Source organism: Panthera tigris, chromosome B1, assembly GCF_018350195.1.
Source record: "Panthera tigris isolate Pti1 chromosome B1, P.tigris_Pti1_mat1.1, whole genome shotgun sequence".
Lineage (NCBI taxonomy): Eukaryota > Metazoa > Chordata > Mammalia > Carnivora > Felidae > Panthera > Panthera tigris.
The window spans coordinates 136,575,904-136,597,809 of NC_056663.1; the positions used below are offsets into that span (position 1 = coordinate 136,575,904).

The following is a 21,906-nucleotide window of genomic DNA, read 5'->3' on the forward strand; positions in this document are numbered from 1 at the left end:
CCCATATAGCTGAACTCTGATGGAGAAAAACACCTAACCAATCTGAATGACCTCATTTCAATCACTACAACCTTCAGATGAGCCCTTTATGCTACCAAGTATATTATATATTCCTATACCATTCTCTGTCTCACTCTCCTAGAAAATTTTTTCTCATATTCCTGCCTTCCCTCAACTTCGACACTCCCAACCCCATCTACACTTCCCCCTGATGACTGATTCTGACTTCATTAAGAATACCAGAGCAATCAAAGAATACCTGCACAAATGCCACCACCACATTGCTAATATCAATACCACATACTCTGCATTCCTAGCTGTTACTGTAGATCACTGGGCACTGTTCTGCCCATCAGGGAACATGTCTCAATGTCTACAGACATTTTGACTATCACAACTAGGGGCGGTGATGCTACTGGCATCTAGTGAGCAGAGGTCTGGGATGCTGTTGAGCATCTTGCAACCCATGACAAAGAATTATTCCATCTAAATGCCAACAGTGCCTGGGCTGAGAAACTCAGCCATAGATCAACTATCTATGCCCCTATCTAAAAACTATCTCTCCACTAGATTCCTTCCCCTCCTGTCCACTCCTGCAAGAATCGTCTTCTCTACCCTCCCATATTATATTTTTGCTTTCCAAAAAATTAAAGGAAAAATCATTAAAGTAAAAATAATCTCTTAACCTAACCTCTGCTGCTTCTACCAGATTTCTTTCTTTTTGTGAAAACTTCTGCAAAGAGCTGCCCATACATACCATTTCCAACTCTTCTCTTCCCATTCTCTCTTAAACCATTCCAGTCAGGCTTCTTCATTCTTACCATTTCACCAAAACAGCTTTTGTCAAGGGCCCCAGTGACCTCCACTTTACTAACTCCAATGGTTAACCCTCATTCCTCAGCTTAATTGACCTATCAACACCATAGCAGATCACTTGCTCCTTCTTGATACATTCTCCTCATTTGGCCTCTAGGCTGCCATATTCCACATTCTTCTGGTTTTCTTCTCAATCCTCATTTGATCTATCTTCTTCCTGCCCCTCACCTCTTAGTGTTGGAGTGTTCCAGGCCTCAGTACTCAGTCCTCTCCTCTATCTATATTCCCTCCCTTGGGGATCTCATCCAATCTAATGCCTTTAAATTCCATCTCTCTATATATATCAGTGACTTCCAAATGTGTACCTCTAGCCCATATCTCTCTTTTAGTGTATTCAACTCCCTACTAGATATTTCCACTTAGTTATCACATGTCCAAAATGGAATTCCTGCTCCTCCCTCAAAACCTATTCTTTACTATGCAGGAGACGACAACTCCATCTTTCTAGTTGTTCAGACCAAAACCAGGATTTATCATGGCTCCTTTTCTCATACTCCATATGTAAGCTACCAGAAAATCCTTAGCTCTACCTTAAAAACATATCCAGGATCCAACATTTCTCACAATCTCCATCTTATCTGCAGTAGTACATAAGCCTCTTCACTCATGTCCTTACTTCTATCATTACTTGCCTACAGCTATTCTCAACCAAGTACTCAGAATGATTTTTTTTTAAAGTAGGCTTCATGCCCAGCACAGAGCCCAATGCGGGGCTTGAGCCCTGAGATTAAGACTGAGCTGAGATCAAGAGTCAGACGCTTAACCAACTGAACCACCCAGGTGCCCCCAGAATGATTTTTAAAAATAGAAGTCAGATCGTGTCACTCTTCCACACAAAATCCTCCAATGGTTTCCCTTCATTTCACTTACAGAAAAGACAAAGGCCTTACAATGACTTACAAGAACCTATATAATCTGGTCCCCAGTACTCTCTGGTCTCAGCCCCCCACCTTCTCTTGGTTTACTCCATTCCACCCATACTGGTCTCCTTGATCTTCTGAAAACACTCCAGGTATGCTCCCATCTTAGGGCCTTTACACTAGCCTTTCTCTCTAAGAGGATCTACTTATAATCTTCCCTAAACTCATGACCACTTCCTTCAAGTGTCTGAGAAGGTATATCTGGACCACTCTACTACTCCAACCATCCTGTTTAATGATACAACCTGCTCCCTACTTTCCCTTTACTTTTCTCCCTGGTACTTAACACCTAACATACTACAGAATTTATTTACTTATTAACTTGTTTATGATGTTTCTTGCACTAGAATGTAAAAAAAAAACCCAAAAACCCACAAATGAACAACGATACATATCCTATATACATCTCCATCCAATATCCACTATTTACTATACTTTTGTCCTGTTTCCAAAGGAATTCCCACCAACACTTGGGCTGCATTTCTCCAATCTTCTTCTTTTTCATATATGGATGCAAGATGCTGTCTTATGGAAGCAACCTGAAATAGTAGGTAGACATTTTAAATTATTTCAACTGACATTAGTAACTAATTAAAATAAATGGATGGTAAGTTTATCTATTGTGATAATGTTTTCATTCAACATTCTAAGATAGCAAGTAAACAGCGCAAATTTATCTAGACCACCCAAAATTTTTTTTAATGAATCTGAATTCATGGAATATCAAAATACTGAACTGAAATTAACCCATTTCTGCAATGTGGATTATGGCAATAATTTAATTTAAATATTAAGTTTTATGTTTATGCTAACTGCATATATAACACTGGTGTTTTCCTAAGTTTTCAGCCTTATTAACAATTTTACTGACTCTTTTTCTTTTTTTAACTTGTATTAGTTTTTACTTTTACAATCTGTTTTTATTCCCAACAGAAACGAGGATAGAATAACTTATTCTTCTCTGAACTGTGGTCCCAGGGTTTTTAATCTGTTTAAGGCCATTGACCCCTGAGACCCTATTCACCGAAGAATATAGTTAAGCTGTTCAGACTTGGCCTGGCCACTACAGACTACTCACCACCCTATCCCTCCTCTTTAAAAACAAAGAACCTGCATGCTGTGCAAGCTAGTCTCCTCACTGTGGAAATTAATATGCTCATTTCTAAACTTGGAAGGCAGTTAGTGACTAAGCCTAAAGTTCCAAAGACCAAAGATCTAGAACTGAATCCTGGCTCTGCCACTCAGAGTCTGCAATTTTACCGATTTTAAAAATTGTCTAAAGAATAATATTTGATTCATAAATCAAACTGTAATATCTGAGCAAATGTCAGCTGGAGTTACAACATCCTGGAGTTTTTACACTGTAACATGCTGTTTGGCACATTGTTTTGTCAAAAATAAAATTGGATGATCACCTCCTTTAAAAATGTAATAATATCTCTCAAAATAATTACTGCTATCTCATGTTCAAAACTCACTGTTATAGATTTTTACCTGCTCCTCAAATGAAATGACTCTAGGCTGGATCTTTTCCAAGGTGAAATGATAGATTTCTTTGGCTGTGCTATCAGGCAGGTTAGGGAGATGTGTACAGAAATCAGTCAGCAACTGTCGAGAGATCACGAGACTGACATTCTCATTCACCACTTGTCAAAAAAAAAGAAAGAGATAAAAAAATATGAATAACTTACAAATTTTCATTAAGCCATCAATTTTTACCTAAAACTATTATTAAAAACAATATATATTAGTACAACCCTCAATGCATTATTCGGGGATTTCCAAACCCATATCATCTTATATAACAGAATCGGTTTTCCTTATGCAGAATTATTTGATTATATAATGACTACACCATTAAATACTACAGCAGTAAAAGTCCCTTAAGTTTTCTAAGAAACAAGTGGCTGGGAAAAGTTTTCTTTTACATTTAAGAATTTTATATCTTCCTTTCTCTTCCTTTATTCTTCTACAAAGGGAAGGTACAGAAACACCTATACTTTTATCCTACACCTCGTTATAAAAAGGAGTTAAAGAAGACACAGTGAAATAATTTTCATGAAATTTAAATAAAGCAAGTAGTGACAGTTACTGACACTTGTACTTTCCTAATAAAAACAACAAATAATAACTGAGGTCAGCACCAGATGTACAGACATACTTAATGACACTATTTATAAACATTTTATTACTGTATGTGATTAAGGAAGAAAGCTCTGAGGTCACGCATGATTAGATGCCCTCACACAAGAAACTTAACCCTCTCTGTGCTTCTGTTTCCTCATCTGTAAAATGTGGATAAAGATGCTGTGAAGCTCAAATGCAATATATAGAGAGCACTATGAACAACATGTGGCACAAAGCACTCAACAAATGTTCACTATTATGATCATTATTATTATAGTTTAAAAGATACATCATGCTTGTGACCACTACTCAGATAAATTAAGTCTCAAATCAGCAGTTACTGGGGAAAAAACTGTTCAGTCGATACAAAGGATTTTAACAGTAGACTGCTTTTCTTGGTGGTTCAGTGGATTCAAAGTTTATATAAAGATCAAAGTTTATAAAAATCATTATTCTTTCACTATCATATTGCAATGTTCTCAATAAAACCATTCCTAACAGCACTGTCAGTTCATCACACATTGCAGGCCACAATTTTTGAGGCGGTAACTTACAGTAACCTGTAAAAAAGCTTCTCATCAGTTTATGATGTATTAATTAGAGTTCATTATTGGATAATACTGAATGCAGCTGAGCAAACAGTTTCATTATAAGTGCCATTAGGCACTTTCAGCTGTTAGAAAGAAATTACCACACACACTAGCACTTCTCATGATAATGTGCATGAAAGCACTCTCAAGTATTGTTAATACTGTTAACTGAGCATAAATTCAAGCCTGAATTTTGAGTCATTTTCAAGATAACTGGATATGTTTAAAGTCAGGAAGTGGGAGAGAGTGTCTTGAAGAATGGAAATTTCTAGTTCCCATTCAAAAGGAATGTTCTTAACGTTAATAAGTTAACAATTACATGGCACTTATTAAATGCCAGGTACTATTCTAAGCACTTTACTATGTATATTAACTCATTTAAACTCCCAACACTTCTACAGGGTTGCTATCAAATCCCTCATTTTAGAGACAAGGAAAAGGAGGCACAAAGGAACTAACTTACTCAATAAAGCAGCAGACCAGGTTGAATTTAGACTATTCTCTTTATCGTTATGCTATATTGCCTTCCATCAGTTACTGTATGAATAACTATACAAAACCTTAATTGGTAATGTAACTCTGAAGACAACTTACTGAAAAATAATCAAGTTGTAAATAGTTTAAATTCTAAAATCAATCAATTTCAATGCATATTTAATTTAATCTCAATGAAAATTATATTGATAATTTGATATAAAACAAGCTTGAGCAAGCTTTGAAGTCCTAACTCAATAATACAAGGCAGACGTGGAATTTTCGTTCTACTTACTTGCTTCCACAAAAGCTTTCAAAGCTTCTAGTTGTTCTGCCCCAGATAACTGAATGGCTTTTTCCAGGATCTGACGATACCTGAAAAAATACCAAATAAAAAGAATCTTCAGAGGACACTATATATTCTTTTTTTTTTTTTTAATTTTTTTTTTTTAACGTTTATTTATTTTTGAGACAGAGAGAGACTGAGCATGAACGGGGGAGGGTCAGAGAGAGAGGGAGACACAGAATCTGAAACAGGCTCCAGGCTCTGAGCAGTCAGCACAGAGCCTGACGCAGGGCTCAAACTCACGGACCGCGAGATCATGACCTGAGCTGAAGTCGCCGAAGTCGGACGCTCAACCGACTGAGCCACCCAGGCACCCCGAGGACACTATATATTCTAATGCTAACTCTGATGTTTATTCATTTCTATTTCTGCTGGTTTCTTTCATAATGCCCTAGTTTGTGCTTTTATTTATAGTACACCACAGATTTTTGTTGTTGTTGTTGTAGGTTCCCAGTCTATAAATTCTAAGGTGCCACTTCTAATTTCCTCTACAGTATACCACAATTTTTTAAAAGTTTTCAAACCCCGGGGTACCTGGCTAGCTCAGTTGGTTAGGCATGCAACTCCTGACCTCAGGGATTGTGAGTTCAAGCCCCACATTGGGGATACAGCTTACTTTAAAAAAAAAAAAAGTTTTCAAGCCCATCACAAGAAAGAGTGAATCTGTAACTCTCAGTTACTGGATCTAAGGTGCCATTTTTTTTGGAAAAAGTTTTAGTTTGGAATTTAAACTAAAAAGTCAACTTTCTTTCAAATGCCTTAAAAGATAAACTATACTTCCTTCAACTGTGTATTACACAGACACACAAGAATGTTATATGAGGTGACCCAGAATGCTTTCCTCTTGTGGACCTAATGAAACTAGGGTCACCAACAATAGGATAGTGTTGACTAGGCAGTGAAACCAAATATTAGAGATTAAATGTCTTCGTATGTACCAAATAAACTTCACCAAGCCAAATGTACTGATAGAACACCCTTTATGTTGTCAGATGGTGCCTATATATTCTTTATTTGCAATCATTTCTAATAACTATTCTAATATTCATGAGCACATAAGATTCAAATCAGCACTCTAAAAAGGATGGGGGAAATGCTAAAAATAGGAACAATGACAATTATCAGGCAATGGCAAATTCCTTCCTAAAATGTAAACTCAACGAGGACAAGGATTTTTGTTTGTTTTGTTGACTGCTATATACACAATGCCTAGAGCAGCATATCACAAGCACTCAAATATTCAACATTTTAGTAAATTTAAAAAAACAGTATTTTATTTCTTAAACTGAGTGGTGGGTACACAAGTATTACACTATATTTTATCCCTTTTGTCTTTATAGTAATATTTATTAAAAGTATTAGTCAGGGGCACCTGAGTGGTTCAGTAGGTTGATCATCTGACTTCAGGCCAGGTCATGATGTCACGGCTCATGGGTTCTAGCCCCATGCTGGACTTTGCGCCGACAGCACGGAGCCTGTTTAGGATTCTGTCTCCCTCTCTCTATGCCCCTCCCCCCGCTCACACATGCACTCACGTTTGTGCACTTGCACATGCACTCACACATGCTCTCCTTCTCTCTCAAAAATAAACATTAAAAATTTTTTAAAAAGCATTGGCTGGGACACCTGGGTGGCTCAGTCAGTTAAGCATCTGACTTTGCCTCAGGTCATGATCTCATGGTTTGTGAGTTTGAACCCCGCCTTGGGCTCTGTGCTGACAGCTCAGAGCCTGGAGCCTGCTTCGGATTCTGTGTCTCCTCATCTCTCTGCCCCTCCCATGCTCATGCTCTCTCTCTGTCTCTCAATAATAATAAATAAACGTTAAAAAAAAATTAAAAAAGCATTGGCTAATGCATTTTACCAACCTAATAGCACTGCAACTATTCAGAAAATCATCCAGAATATACTCAAGAAAAAAATATACAAATAGGAAAAAATATGTACATGAATAGAGCCCAAACTCATTCAAATTTATGATTTGTATTTTTAAAGCACACCTTCAAGCTACCATTCAACATTTACTGATTCTCAACCCATACAATATTCTCACAACCTTGGTTATATGATTTCTCAAAAACACAATGAATCAAACTGACTTTGTAAGAAAGGTATACAGAAAGAAAAGACAGTGAACTCCAAAAGAAGAGAGAAACTACTCTAATTAAGCAAGGAAATATTATTAAGATTTAAAATAAAAATTATTTTTTAAATTGTTTTTAAAATTTGAGGAAGAATATTCAGCCATCTGAAAATTCATTACGGAATATCTCATTTTCTCTATACATAAACATACACAGATGTGCACATATATTATTTCCCATATCTATATTTATATATCTACTTTATTGCTCTGGGTATGCTTTTATTTAATATATTCAATGGTTTATTCTTTTTTGATTATTCTTCATATTCATATTCTTCACATTCATGGCTAAGCCCTCTTAATTTTAGATCCCCATAAATTATTTTATACTAACATTACATTCAAAGATGACAATGTCTCACAGAAATTTTCTTTTTAAAAAAAATTTTTTTTAACGTTTATTTATTTTTGAGACAGAGAGAGAGCATGAACGGGGGAGGGGCAGAGAGAGAGGGAGACACAGAATTGGAAGCAGGCTCCAGGGTCTGAGCCATCAGCCCAGAGCCCGACGTGGGGCGCGAACTCACGGACGGTGAGATCGTGACCTGAGCTGAAGTCGGACACGCAACCGACTGAGCCACCCAGGCGCCCCTCACAGAAATTTTCTGATTAACCTAAGTTTTAAATCATTACTTCATAATTATCAACAAATCTATATAGAAAAACACCATCCCCCCCCATAAAAAAACCTAAAAAGTGACAAAAGTTTTTTATTAACCACATCATACAACTTGCCAGAGAATTACAAACTGCCTACTCAAACTCTCAACTTCTATGGACTAAGAAAGTGAGGTGCAGAGTTAAGGCTAGATGTTAACTTGCTCCTTCTCTAATATATAAATTCTAGTATCTAAGGGGCGTCTGGGTGGCTCAGTCAGTTGAGCATCCAACTTTGGCTCAGGTCATGATCACGTAGTTCATGAGTTCAAGCCCTGCATCAGGCTCTGGGCTGACAGCTTGGAGCCTGGAGCCTGCTTTGGATTCTGTGTCTCCCTCTCTCTCTGCCCCTCCCCTGCTCGTACTCTGTCTCTCTCAAAAATAAATAAACATTAAAAATAACTTTTTTAAATTCTAGTATCTAAGAATAAGAAATTACTTTTTCACAATAATATGGAATGACTAACAAACCTAATTTAAATCAAGGATTTAAATAATTATTTAATATTGCCATATAAAATCATCCAAAATTGAGCACCTAGGGTTTTTAAAATGCTATATAAGATTCTGTGTATGACACCAAAGGAATTTTAAGTAAACTTAGTCTTTGAAGATATTATAATACAGTTAGGCAAATAAAAATCTACAATTCAAATAATATTATCACACATTAAATTATAATAAAACAAAACAAACGTTGCAATAAAACTAAACAATATAAGAAATATAACTGTTAAATGAATTCAGTAAAGTTGCAGGGTACAAAATCAATACTCAAAAATCTGCTGTGTTTCTATATGCTAATAACAAATTATCAGAAAGAAAAAACATCCTCTTTACAAGTGCATCAAAAAGAATAAAATAACTAGGAATAAATTTAATCAAGATGAAGGATTTGTACTCTGAAAACTATAAGACCCTGATTAAAGAAATTGAAGATATAAATAAAAGGAAAAATATTCCATAGTCACGGATTGAAAGTATTACTATTGTTAAAATGCCCATATTACCCAAAGCAATCTACAGATTTAATGAAATCCCTATCAAAGTTCCTGGGCGCCTAAGTGGCTCAGTTGGTTAAGTACCCAACTCTTGTTTCAGCTTAGGTCATGATCTCATGGTTTGTGAGATCTGAGCCTGTGTCAGCCTGACAGCACAGAGACAGCCGGCTCAGTATTGTCTGTCTTCCTCTCTGTCTGCCCCTCTCCAGCTCACATGTGCACTCGTTGAGTGCTCACGCGTTCTCTCTCTCAAAAATAAACAAACATTAAAAAAAATTCCAAAGGCATTTTTCACAGAAATAGAATACATAATCCTAAGATCTGTATGGAACCATAAAAGTCCCCAAATAACCAAGCAATCCTGAGGAAAAAAAAGCAAAGTTGGAGGCATCACAGTCCTGATTTCAAGTTATTACAAAGCTACACTAATGAAATGGTATGGTATCAGCATAAAAACAGACATATAGATCAACGGAACAGAATAGAGAGTCCAGAAATAAACCCACACACATATGGTCAATTAATTTACAACAAAAGAGGCAAGAATATACAATGGGGAAAGGACAGTATCTTCAATAAATGGTGCTGGGAAAATTTGACAACCACATGCAAAAAAATGAACCAGGACCACTATATTACCCCACACACAAAAATAAACTCAAAATGGATTAAAGACTTCAATGTCAGACCTGAAACCATAAAACTCCTACAATAAAACACAGGTGGTAAGCTCCTGACACTGGTTTTATTAATATCTTTTCCGACCTGACTCCAAAAGCAGTGACAACAAAAGCAAAAATAAATAAATGGAGTTACATCAAGCTAAAAAGCTTCAAGTGGAGGAAACCACCTACAAAATAAAAAGGCAACCTACAGAATAGGAGAAAAATACTTGTAAATCATGTATCTGAGAAGGGGTTTATATTCAAAATATATTTTAAAAACTCATACAAATCAATAGCAAAAAAAAAAAAAATGTGATTAAAAAATGGGCAGAGGGACTGAGAGACTGAATAGACATTTTTCCAAAGAAGATATACAGATGGCCAAAAGGCACATGAAAAAAAATGTTCAACATCACTAATAATCAGAGAAGTGCAAACCGAATCCACAATAACATATCACCTCATACCTGTTAGAATGGCTTTTATTAAAAAGAGAAGAACTAACAAGTGTTGGTGAAGAGGTGCAGAAAAGGGAACTTTCATGCACGGTTGGTGGGAATGTAAATTAGTACAGCCACTATAGAAAACAGTATGAAGGTTCCTCAAAAAAACAAACAAACCCACAATATGAAGTTTCCTTAAAAAAAAAAAAAAAAAAAAAAAAAATTGGTGTCCCTGGGTACCTTAGTTGGTTAAGTGTATGACTCCTTGTTTTCAGCTCAGGTCATAATCCCAGGATCACGGGATCAAGCCCCATGACGGGCTCCTCTCTGAGTGTGAGGCCTGCTTGAGATTCTCTCTCTCCCTCTGCCCCTCTCCCACTTGTTCTCTCTCTCTCTCTCTCTTAAAAAATAAAAAAATAAAAAATAAAAAGTCCACCCTGTGATCCAGCAATTCTACTTCTGGGTATTTATCCAAAGAAAATGAAAATATTAGTTTGAAAAGACGTGTAAATTACTATGTTCACTGCAGCATTATTTATAATAGCCTAGATATGGAAACAACTTAAGTGTCCATCAATCAATGCATGGATAAAGAAAATGTGGTATGTAAACACAATGGAATATTATTCAGCCATAAAAAAGGAAATCTTGCTGTTTGCAACAAGATGAATGGATCTTGAGGGCATTATGCTAAGGGAAATAAGTCAGAGAAAGACAAATACCAAATGATCTCTCTTACAGTGGAATCTAAAACAAAACAAAACCAAGCTCACAGATACAGGGATCAGATTGGTAGTTGCCAGAGGCATGGAAAGGGGAATGGGCAAAATGGGTGAAAGAGGTCAAAATGTACAAACTTCCAATTACAATATAAATAAGTCATGGGGATATAATGTACATCCTGGTGATAATAATACCGTGTATTGCATATTTGAAAGGTGCTAAAAGAGTAATTCTTAAAAGTTCTTACCACAAGAAATGAAATTTTGTAAGAATAAAAAACAGATGTTTCTTTGAATTAAGAATATCTATCAATAGCCATTAAATTCCATTAGAAAAGTGACGCATTGTTTCCTCCGTTCCTGCTAAGATGCTCAGTCCTTCTGAGGAATCTAATGCCGCGCTGGGGTGAGGCCCTCATCTCATCCTGAGACTAGCACTAGCACACCGGGAGCCCCAGCACCAGCTCGCTCAGTGCTCAGTGGTCAGTGCTCAGCGCTCAGCACTGGCTCATGACTCTTCTGCTCAGAACTTGCTTAGCACTTGCCCGCTCCATGGCCTCCGCCTTGGAGCTGGCCAGGAGCAACTCTGCCCTCATCCTGCAGAACAATGAGGTGATGGTGATGGATAAAGATCAATGCCCTCGTTAAGCAGCAAGTGTGAATGTTGAACCTTTCTGGCACGGCTTGCTTGCAAAGGCCCTGGCCAATGTCAGCATCAGGAGCCTCATCAGCAAGGTAGGGGCTAGAGGACCCGCCCCAGCAGCTAGTGCTACACCACAGGAGGTCCCGCTTTTTCCACTACTGCAGTCCCTCGCTGTGGAGGAAGTGGAAGCCAAGAAAGGAGAATCAGAGGAGTCTGATGACATGGGCTTTGGTCTCTTTCACTATGCCTCTTCTGTAATCTGTTCAATAAAAAGCTGAACTCTTAAAAAAAAAAAAAAAAAAAAGTAAAACATGAAAGCCAGTAAAGATATTTGTAATCCATGGATTTGTAATCCGTGTTATTTGGCAAAAAAACAAAAAAACGAAAACCCTCCTATCCAGAATATATTTAAAATGCCTGTAAATCAGTAAAAAACAACCCAATTAAAAAACAGACCAAATGTTTAAATAGGCACTTCACTAGAGATAATATGCAAATGCCCAATAAGCATACTAAAAGGTACTCAACCTCAATACTCATTAGGTTAATGCATATTATAAGCACAAGAAATACCGTTACACTTCCACTAGAATGAGTAATATTAACAACACTAACAAACCTGAGTGTTGGTAGGGATATAGAAGAACTAATCTCATCTATTCCTAGTGACTGGGTAGTGACTGGGAAGGGACATGAGGGAACCACTGGGCATGCTGCAAATATTCCCCAGCTTGTTCTGGATTAAGTTGTTATATATGTATGTATGTGAGAAAACATATTGGTCTCTACTGTTAAGAGTAATGTACTTAATGCAATGTACTTTAAAATATATAGGTATCTGTATACACGCATATATATATATTTTTATTTATTTTAAAAAAATTTTAATGTTTATTTATTTTTGAGAGAGAGAGAGAGAGAGAGAGAGAGAGACAAAGCGTGAGCAGGGGAGGGGCAGAGACAGGGGGAGACACAGAATCCGAAGCAGGCTCCGTAAGCACAGAGCCCAATGTGGAGCTCGAACCCACGAACCGTGAGATCATGACCTGAGCCGAAGTCGGACGCTTAACCGACTGAGCCACCCAGGCGCCCCTATTTTTATATTTTTTAAGTTTTATTTATTTTGAGAGAAAGAGAGTACGTGTGTTGCAGAGGGGCAGAGGAAGAGGAACAGAATCCCATGCTTGTCAAAAGAGGAAACACTAGCACTTTGGAAATAAGATTACTAAGGATCATCTAAGGAAACCAAAAAATTCTGAAGCCTTTGTCATAGACAGCTAGGTAACCCACAGGCGACTGGCATAAGGAAATGAAAATCCTCTCTGAAAGATTACATTCTAAGCCTCCAAATGTTTCTAAAAGTATATTTTTAAATAACTTGCCCAACAAAGATTACAAGGCACATGACAATATGAACTAGAATCAACAAAAGCAATAGACAATAGCAACAAGCAGGGACTCCAGGTACTGGAGCTATCAGAAAGACTGTAGTACAATTATATGTTTACAAAGATAAACTCAAGCTTTAAAGTTTCAGCAAGTGTGGAAGTTGAGAAACTCAACAGAAGACCATAGAGGAAGGGAAAGAAAAAAAATAATTACAAACAGAGAGGGAGGCAAACCATAAGAGACTCTTAAATACATAGAACAAACTAAGGGTTGATGGGGAGTGGGTGCGGTGGGGAAAATGGGTGATGGGCATTAAGAAGGGCACTTGTTGGGATGAGCGCCGGGTGTTGTAAGTTATGAATCACAGGAATCTATTCCTGAGCCAAGAACACATTGTATACACTGTATGTTAGCTAACTTGACAATAAACTATTAAAAAAAAAAGTTTCAGCAAGAAACTGAAAACCATAAAAAGTGTCATTTGAAAACAGAACCACTGGGATGCCTGGCTGGCTCAGACTCTCAATCTCAGGGTGGTAAATTCAAGCCCTGTGTTGGGCGTGGGGCCTACTTAGAACAAAAACTTTTAAAAACTGGGCGCCTGGGTGGCTCAGTCGGTTAAGTGTCCGACTTTGGCTCAGGTCACAATCTTGCGGTTTGTGAGTTCGAGCCCTGCACTGGGTTCTCTGCTGTGAGTGCAGGGCTGGCTTCAGATCCTATTTCCCTCTCTCTGTCTGCCCCTCCACTTGCACTCTTTCTTTCTCTCTCTCAAAAATAAATAAACATTAAAAATTTTAAAAATATATTTAAAAGAAAAAGGAACCACCAAAAACTATAGAATTAAAAAATACTATAACCAAGCTTAAATATTCAATGACGTTCTGAAGAGCAGATGACACTTTTGAAGAAATGATAAACTAGGAGCAGGTCAGAAGAATCTACCCAGAATTAGGGGTGCCTGGGTGGCTCAGTCGGTTAAGCATCCAACTTTGGCTCAGGTCATGATCTCACAGTCTGTGGGTTCAAGTCCCACGTCGGGCTCTGTGCTGACAGCTCAGAGCCTGGAGCCTGCTTCAGATTCTGTGCCTCCCTCTGTCTCTGCCCCACCCACACGTTCTGTCTCTCTCTCCTTCAAAAAATAAACATTTAAACTGAGGATTGATGGGGAGTGGGAGGGAGGGGTGATAGGTATTGAGGAGGGCACCTTTTGGGATAAGCACTGGGTGTTACATGGAAACCAATTTGACAATAAATTTCATATATTGGGAAAAAAAACATTTTAAAAAATTTAAAAAATAAAAGAAAATAAAAAAATAAAAATTCTACCCAGAATAAAGCACTGAAATGGTAAGTACAGAAGACAGAGTAACAGACATAAAGGTCCTAGTAAGAGGGCCTAACTAATGGGGATTTCACTGAAGTCCTAGAGAAGTAAACAGAATGGGACACAGGCAACATTTGAAGATATATAGCTGAAACATCTCAGGACCATGAAAGAATCTAATCTATCCGATTCAACAACTGCAATGAAGCACAGCCAGGATAATGCAATATTTACAAACAAAAACAAAACAAAACACCACAATTCTTTAAAAAAATTTTTTTAATTTTTATTTATTTTTGAGAGAGAGCAAGAGAAAGTGTGAGCGGGGGAGGGGCAGAGAGACAGGGAGACACAGAATCTGAAGCAGGCTTCGAGGGCTGAGCTGTCAGCACAGAACCTGACACAGGGCTCGAACTCACGAACGGCAAGATCATGACCTGAGCTGGTAGGATGCTTAACCAACTGAGCCACCCAGGAGCCCAAAACACAATCCTTTCACCTCTCGTATCTATGCCCTCTTGGAATGTGAGTTTGTAGCTCTTCACATCAAGAGGTAGAGTTTTTTTCCCCACCCTTTGATCTTGGCTTGTTTTGATTAATAGAATTTGATAGAAGTGAAATGCTTGTTCTGAACCTAGACAGACCTCAAGAGGTCTTGTATGTATCCTTTTCTCTTGGAACACTGCTGTGGCCACATGAACAAGCTCAGGCTAACTTACTGGATAATGAAATATGTAGCCCAGTCACCTCCACTGCCCCAGCCAACAGACCGAAGCAGCACTGCCTACCTGCCCTGCAGCTGACTACAGACACATGTAGGAGCTCATGTGGAACCCAGACCATGTGGAACAGAGAACCATCCAGCTGGGCCCAGCCCAAACTGCCAACCAAATTAATTATAAGGAAAGTAAATGACTGTTGTTTTTTTTTTTTTCAACGTTTTTTATTTATTTTTGGGACAGAGAGAGACAGAGCATGAACGGGGGAGGGGCAGAGAGAGAGGGAGACACAGAATCGGAAACAGGCTCCAGGCTCCGAGCCATCAGCCCAGAGCCCGACGCGGGGCTCGAACTCACGGACCGCGAGATCGTGACCTGGCTGAAGTCGGACGCTTAACCGACTGCGCCACCCAGGCGCCCCAAATGACTGTTGTTTTAATCCACTAAGTTTTAGAGTGGTTTATTTCACAGCAAAAGCCAAATGACAGATAAATATTAAAACAAATCCACACATGGGGTGCCTGGGTGGCTCAGTCGGTTGAGTGGCCAACTCCAGCTCAGGTCATGCATGATCTCAGAGCTCGTGAGTTCGAACCCCACATCAGGCTCTGTACTGACAGTTCAGAGCCTGGAGCCTGCTTCAGATTCTATGTCTCCCTCTCTCTCTGCCCCTCCCCTGCTCGTGCTCTGTCTCTCTCTCTCTCTCTCTCTCTCTCAAAAATAAACATTAAAATTTTTCTTAAATAAATAAAAAATAAAATAAAACAAATCCACACAGATATATCATAAAGATGTTTCAGAAAATTAAACACAAAATCTCAAAAACAGGTAAGTGCTAATATACTTAGAAGGAATAATTTCCTAAATGAGGTTGATCTTTAAGCATTCTAAATATTTCAACATAGTGTCAAGTGGGAAAGAGTAGAGGTAGACAGGTATTCTAGCCGCCCCCCCAAAAAAAATCACTACCTAAAATGTAGTCCAGTTTGGGGAAAATAATATAAGTCCAAAAGGTACATGTGTTTAGAGTTTAGGGCTATGAACCAAACAGATAGGATACATCATGGCCTTGCCACTAGCTATGTGGCCTCCAGCATATTTCACCTCTGTACTTCAGTTTTCTCATATGTAATGTAAATATTACTTGTTAAGGATTAAAATATGTAAGCAAAGATGTAAACAAACATAACACTAAATGATAAGGAACTTCACTCTTGAGATGGGAACCACTAAAACTTGTATGTGGGAATAACAAAGAACCAGAGAATCTGAGTTACAAGGGGCCCTGGAGATTATACAGTCTATCCTCTAATATGTGTGTGTATCCTCCATTTTTTCACATTTTTTTTTAATGTCTATTTATTTTTTGAGAGAGAGTGAGAGGACGAAAGGGACAGGGGCAGAGAGAGGGGGACAGACAGGATCTGACGCGGGCTCTGCACTGTCAGCAGAGAGCCCGACGCTGGCTGGAACTCATGAAAGGCGAGATCATGACCTGAGCCGAAGTTAAGACGCTTAACTGACTGAGCCACCCAGGTGCCCCATTTTTTGACATTTCTATTCCACTCTATTATTAGAAAGTTCTAATCCAAAGTCTACCTCTGTAAGATAGAGGAGTCTATTTTCTTTTCTGCAAAATAGCCTTTCTAATAGTCAAAGAAAGCTAAAAGGTCTCCCGTTACTCTCTTTTCTCTAGGCTAACAGCTTCTTGTAAAATGAAATGTTTAGACTCCAAAGGCTTGCTATCCTCTTCTGGGTACCTTCCTTATAGAGAACTGAGAAGAAGGAAAAAAAAAGGCCCTATTCTACAGAATTAACAGAACAAAGACCTATAATCTATAAGATCATACTTGTCCTCAAAGAGATCACATTCCAACTGAAAAAGCAGACAAGTAAACAAACAATTAAGTGCTATGGTAGAAGTAATTGCCTGCCACTGGGTTAACAGCAACTAACCAGGTACTTGACGGTAGTTATGAATGTGTGATGGTGGCTGTTTAGAGAAGGCTTTTTGGAAGAAATAACATTGCAACTGAGTTTCAAAGAATTAGTAGGTTTTAGCCAAGTAAATAAGACAGGCTATCACAACAGCTACCTATTCAAATGCTCCCTCTTCAAGGTTCTCCTCTTCTAAAGCTTTGTATGAGGATAATGAACACAATGTATAATACGTAGAGAAGCAGTTTATAAAATCTGCAAAAATGAATCTCGTACGGCCAATTTCTTGCATCGACTTTAGAATGTTCTGTTAATTCATGGTTATGAGAAAGCATTTTTTTTTGTTGTTGTTTATTTACTTTTGAGAGACCGAGAGACAGACAGACAGACAGACAGGCATGAGTAGAGGAGGGGCAGAGACAGAGGGAGACACAGAACCCATGAGATCATGACCTGAGCCGAAGCTGGACGCTCAACCGACTGAGCCACCCAGGCGTCCCTTGAGAAGGCATTTCTTACTGAAGATTGGACAAGAAAAGACGTATAGGCAAGTAGGTTAAAAATAAGCTTTTTAGAGTAGACAAACCTGGGTTTAAATATAAGCTCTACACCTTTCTAGCTATTCAATGATTCAACCCAATACTTGTTAAAGGACTACTCTGTTACAGATACTCTGCTAATTGCTGGAAATACACAGTATCAGTATTTTAGAAGCAAATGTACTCTGTCATTCCTTAACACGGATTCCTTTGTCATTCAATTCCTAACATAAATCCTAAAACTACTGACAGATTTCAAGAGTGTTTTCCTCATAGACATGTAGCTGGCAGAACTGTTTTGTTATGAAAATAATTATCCTGACATGTTCTTGTCCATAAAGGACCAGATATACCTGCAGGCAAGGCCAAGACTTTCCTCAGAAAGCACTGGCTATGAGTTATCAAGCACATTATTTATCTTCACAATAACCTCATCTGGTAGATGGTTAGAGTAATGGCCTCTAATGAATCATACTCCCATCTGCCCATGCCCCTTTGCAATGTAACTTGGCTACTCCTCCCATAAAGAGGTAGACTCCATCTCTCCTTCCCTTGAATCTGGGAGGGTCATGTGACTTACTTTGACCTGTTTTAGAGAACTGACATTATGAGATTTCCAAGGCTCGCCTTAAGAAGTCTAGCAACTACCACTCTCATCCTTCTGGAACACTCCCATGGCTCTGTAAGGAACCACTGAATGAGAGACCACACGGAGAAACACAGTCAGCCAACAGCCTGATATATATGAGTCCATTTTAATTCCACCAGCCCCAACTGAGCTGCCAGCTGACTCTGCACCTGCATGAGTAAGCCTAGATCTGGACCAGCAAAACAATCCAGTCAACCCAAAGAATCCTGAAAAATAAGAACTGTTTCACACCACTAAGTTTTTGGTTTGTTACATAGTAATAAACAACTAAAGTACCCTATAAGATAGGTACTACTGTTTATCCCCAATTCAGAGCTGAGGAAGTAGATTCTTAGGTTAAGTTTCAGAATCCTGCGAACACTTGAAAAACGGTATGTCTTCCGATAAATAATGTACTTCGTGTTCTTCAACATAACAAAAAAGAAAGCAAGCATGGGGGGAAATATAAGCTGAGCATGGTGAAAAATATATGCTTATTTGACTTTCACTCAAATATGTGAAAACTGCAAATGAAAAAGGATTAAGCCAGGAAGACACATTCAACTTATTTACAACTCATGGAATAAGTCAATGTATGTCTTGACTAACTGCTTTATAATAGTACCAATGACAATCTTGTGGCACTAGGCATCAGATACTGCTCTAAGTGTATGTGTGATATAAGTGTATATACATATACATACTCATTCTGTCCTCAGACAAGAATAAGTCATATTATCCTTATTTTCATAAGGAGGAAACTGCGGTACATAGTAGTTAAACCCAAGATCCATAGCTAAATTTCCCATTGATAAAACTGGATTACATATACCACCAGAGAAAAGACAGCAGAGCCTACATAAAGCACAGTCAAGGTTTCAACGGCCAGGTTAGAGCAGGTGTATCCCGTTAATACAGATCAATGTGATCTCAGCTGTCAGAATGTAAATATTACCATTAACTTGAGACTCAAACTTTAAACAGAATGCAAGTTCATTACAAAAGAACGGTGCTACATAATCTACAAAGAGAAAAGGGGCAATATCTATCTATCTATCTATCTATCTAAAGAGAAAAAGGGCAATATCTACCTATCTACCTAAGATTAACACTACTGAATAACTGCTTCATGACAGGCACATGTCACAAATTTTAACGTGGAGTGGACCTAAACCTTCAACATAAAGTCCAAGAAATTCCTAAATAATTCAGATTTCTGCAAACATCACGAATCTAGACATCCTGACCGACGTAGTGAGGGCTTTCCTATGTGCCCCTGTTCAGAGTTGGTGGTGCAGAGAACCCAAAACACAAGGACTCACAGAAGATGGTCCAAGTGGTTCTGATCATGATAGCGGCCATACCTCCTCAGCTCCCGTCAGCCTCAAGAAGCTATCTCCTAGAAAACTCTTCATCAAAATCCCAGAATATAATTTTCTCTCAATCAAAAAAGAAAAAAAAAAGGGGTGGGGATCCAAAGAGAGACCAGAATTTGGTGTGATAGGCCAGCAGCAATGGAAAGAGGCACCAGGGAAGGCTATGAAGGCCGTGAGAGCAGTCGTCTCTCATACCGTGCTTCTTAAGAAACCGGTAAGGAAGCTATCAAAGATAGAATATGTTGACAGTCACCCCAGTTCTGTTGCCCCAAGGGTTCCCTGCACCAGCTTTCTGCTGCTCCTAATATCTGCGTCCGCAGACGACCTCAGGCCCGCCCCCTTGGTCGTCAGGCCGGCTCCTGGCCTCACATCCCTAAGCCGCCATCAACCCAAGGAGAATAGGTCTGTGGGTTCCCTCTCCACCTCCCAGGCCCCTGGGAAATACTCACTTGCCCGCCAGATCTTTATGAGAGCCGCTCGAATTCATGAGCTGGGCCAAATCCTGCCTCACGGCTGCCGCCATCTTTCTTCCAGCTCAGCAGAGGCTACCGGGCCTCTCACCCCCAAAAAGAAAACGAGCGTAGTCCTCCAGAGTGCTGCTAGAGGGAACCTGAGGTGCCACAGAGTAGTGACTGTGTGGGCCAGAGCGTCCGCTAGGAGAGCCGGCTCGAGGTCCGTCCCCAGAGTTGAATGACGCGAGGATCCACTCAAGACTGAGGCCCGCCCAGGATTCTCCCACGGGCTCAGGCTCGCACGCTCCCACTTAGGATTGGCGGATGAAGTTCAAAGGCGTGTGTTGCCTGTGCAACTCCAGTAAGTGCCGGGTAGCCAAAATTACCGCGTTGTCATCGAGTTCCGCGTCTCATTTGTGGTTTACTGTTGTTCTTCGTTCTTCACGACAGTCCTAAACTTGTGCTAAAAACCGAATTATTTCTAATTCACCACGGAGTGGTACTGTTGTAAAATACAATAAAAACGTATATATTTCTTGTCCTATTTTGTACCCTTTATATAGGTTGATCATGCATCCCCGTTTGTCCAGGGTGGTGCCATTTTTCATCTCTTGTCCTGGAGTGATTATTAATGACACGCCCTTTCACTGTAGAAACTGTTCCATTTGGATGTCAAATCATATGGTCACCTATCTTCATATGTAATTGTATTAATTACTCATGTATCCTTATAGAATTTCTTTCTGCAAATAAATATGTGTTTATCCTTTGCTGCTTTCACTAAAGATAACACACCATATCATTATTCCTCTTAATTTATTTCACTTTTTTTGGAGATGTTACCATGTATGTCCAGAGAGCTTCCTCATTATTTTTTTGAACCGGAGAGTATTACATATAATGAGGGGATGTCATAGTTTAATTTTTATTGCTAGACACTTAAGTTGTTTTTAATCAATCAGCCAGTGCTGCGGTAACTTCCTACCAACAATGTGTGGGAATGCAATTTTCTACAGCCTTGCCTACAAAGGATGTCAAACTTTTGAATTTTTGCCATCATGGTATGTGATAAATAGCATGTTCCCTCTATTCAGTATGGGAAAGAAAAGAAGACCAGAACATGGAAATCCTTTAAGAAAGTAAAGTAGATATTGCCCACCTCAATTCAGATCTCAGGCTGTTGGCAAAAATTTAAGGAAAGTGGATATTGCCCACCTCAATTCAGATCTCAGGCCATTGGCAAGAATTTAGTCATATAACCATGCTTGGCAACAGTGAGGCTGGAAATCTGATTTCTAGTTGGGCAGCCTTTTGCCTAAGAAAAAGAAAAAGATGAGTTTAAAGGGACAATCAGTGCCCTCTACTACAATCTGTCTCTCTGATCACCTAAACATCTGTGTGTATCCTTTTTATAGTAAAACACTCTTACCCGTGAAGAAGAGAGATCAATTCTCTATTCAGTTTCAATACCAACCCAAAAAGCAGGATGTCTGATGATGCACAACCCTCTCCATCAGATCGGGATATGTCTTTTCATGGCCCAGAGCCATATGCACTATAAAACAAATTATCTGCCTCATGCCCATACATGTAATACAAAACAACAGTGGAACACTCAAAAAAAGTAAGAATGTGAAACTCATAGCAGTTACTTGTTCATAGCAATGGTGGAATCTTGGGCAGGAATTATGAATACTCATTACCCTAGTAGTAGAGTAAGTTCCTTGGGTAGAACCTGGTTCTGCTCTTTGAGAAGAGCTCCATTGTCCATTACATTCTGTGGGCCCCAGCTTTGCCCTAGGAATACAAGTTAACTGGATGTTGGAGAATATGCCCTCTTTGGGGGAATGCCTTTGGACTTGGATCGAGAGCTTTTGTAGGCCAGGCTTTTCAGTATTACTTTTTTTAATGTAATTTAAAATTGAATATTTAGT

General features: G+C 38.8%; 1 protein-coding gene across 3 annotated transcripts in view; it reads right to left on the reverse strand.

Annotated features, from left to right (window-relative positions):
• COPS4 (COP9 signalosome subunit 4) overlaps positions 1-20,305 on the reverse strand; it is a 41,980-nt gene extending 21,675 nt beyond the window's left edge. Inside the window, exons 1-4 of one of the 3 annotated variants that reach the window (XM_007074740.3) lie at positions 19,970-20,283; positions 5,283-5,362; positions 3,291-3,442; positions 2,232-2,335 (exon numbers count right to left, since the gene is read on the reverse strand). In XM_007074740.3, the coding sequence (XP_007074802.2) occupies positions 2,232-2,335; positions 3,291-3,442; positions 5,283-5,362; positions 19,970-20,043 (410 nt within the window). In that variant the 5' untranslated portion in view covers positions 20,044-20,283. Of the gene's footprint in view, positions 1-2,231; positions 2,336-3,290; positions 3,443-5,282; positions 5,363-19,969 lie in introns of all 3 variants that reach the window. The other 2 variants (XM_007074741.3, XM_042984270.1) reach the window with 2 other exon arrangements.
• Positions 20,306-21,906: the final 1,601 nt, after the last annotated feature.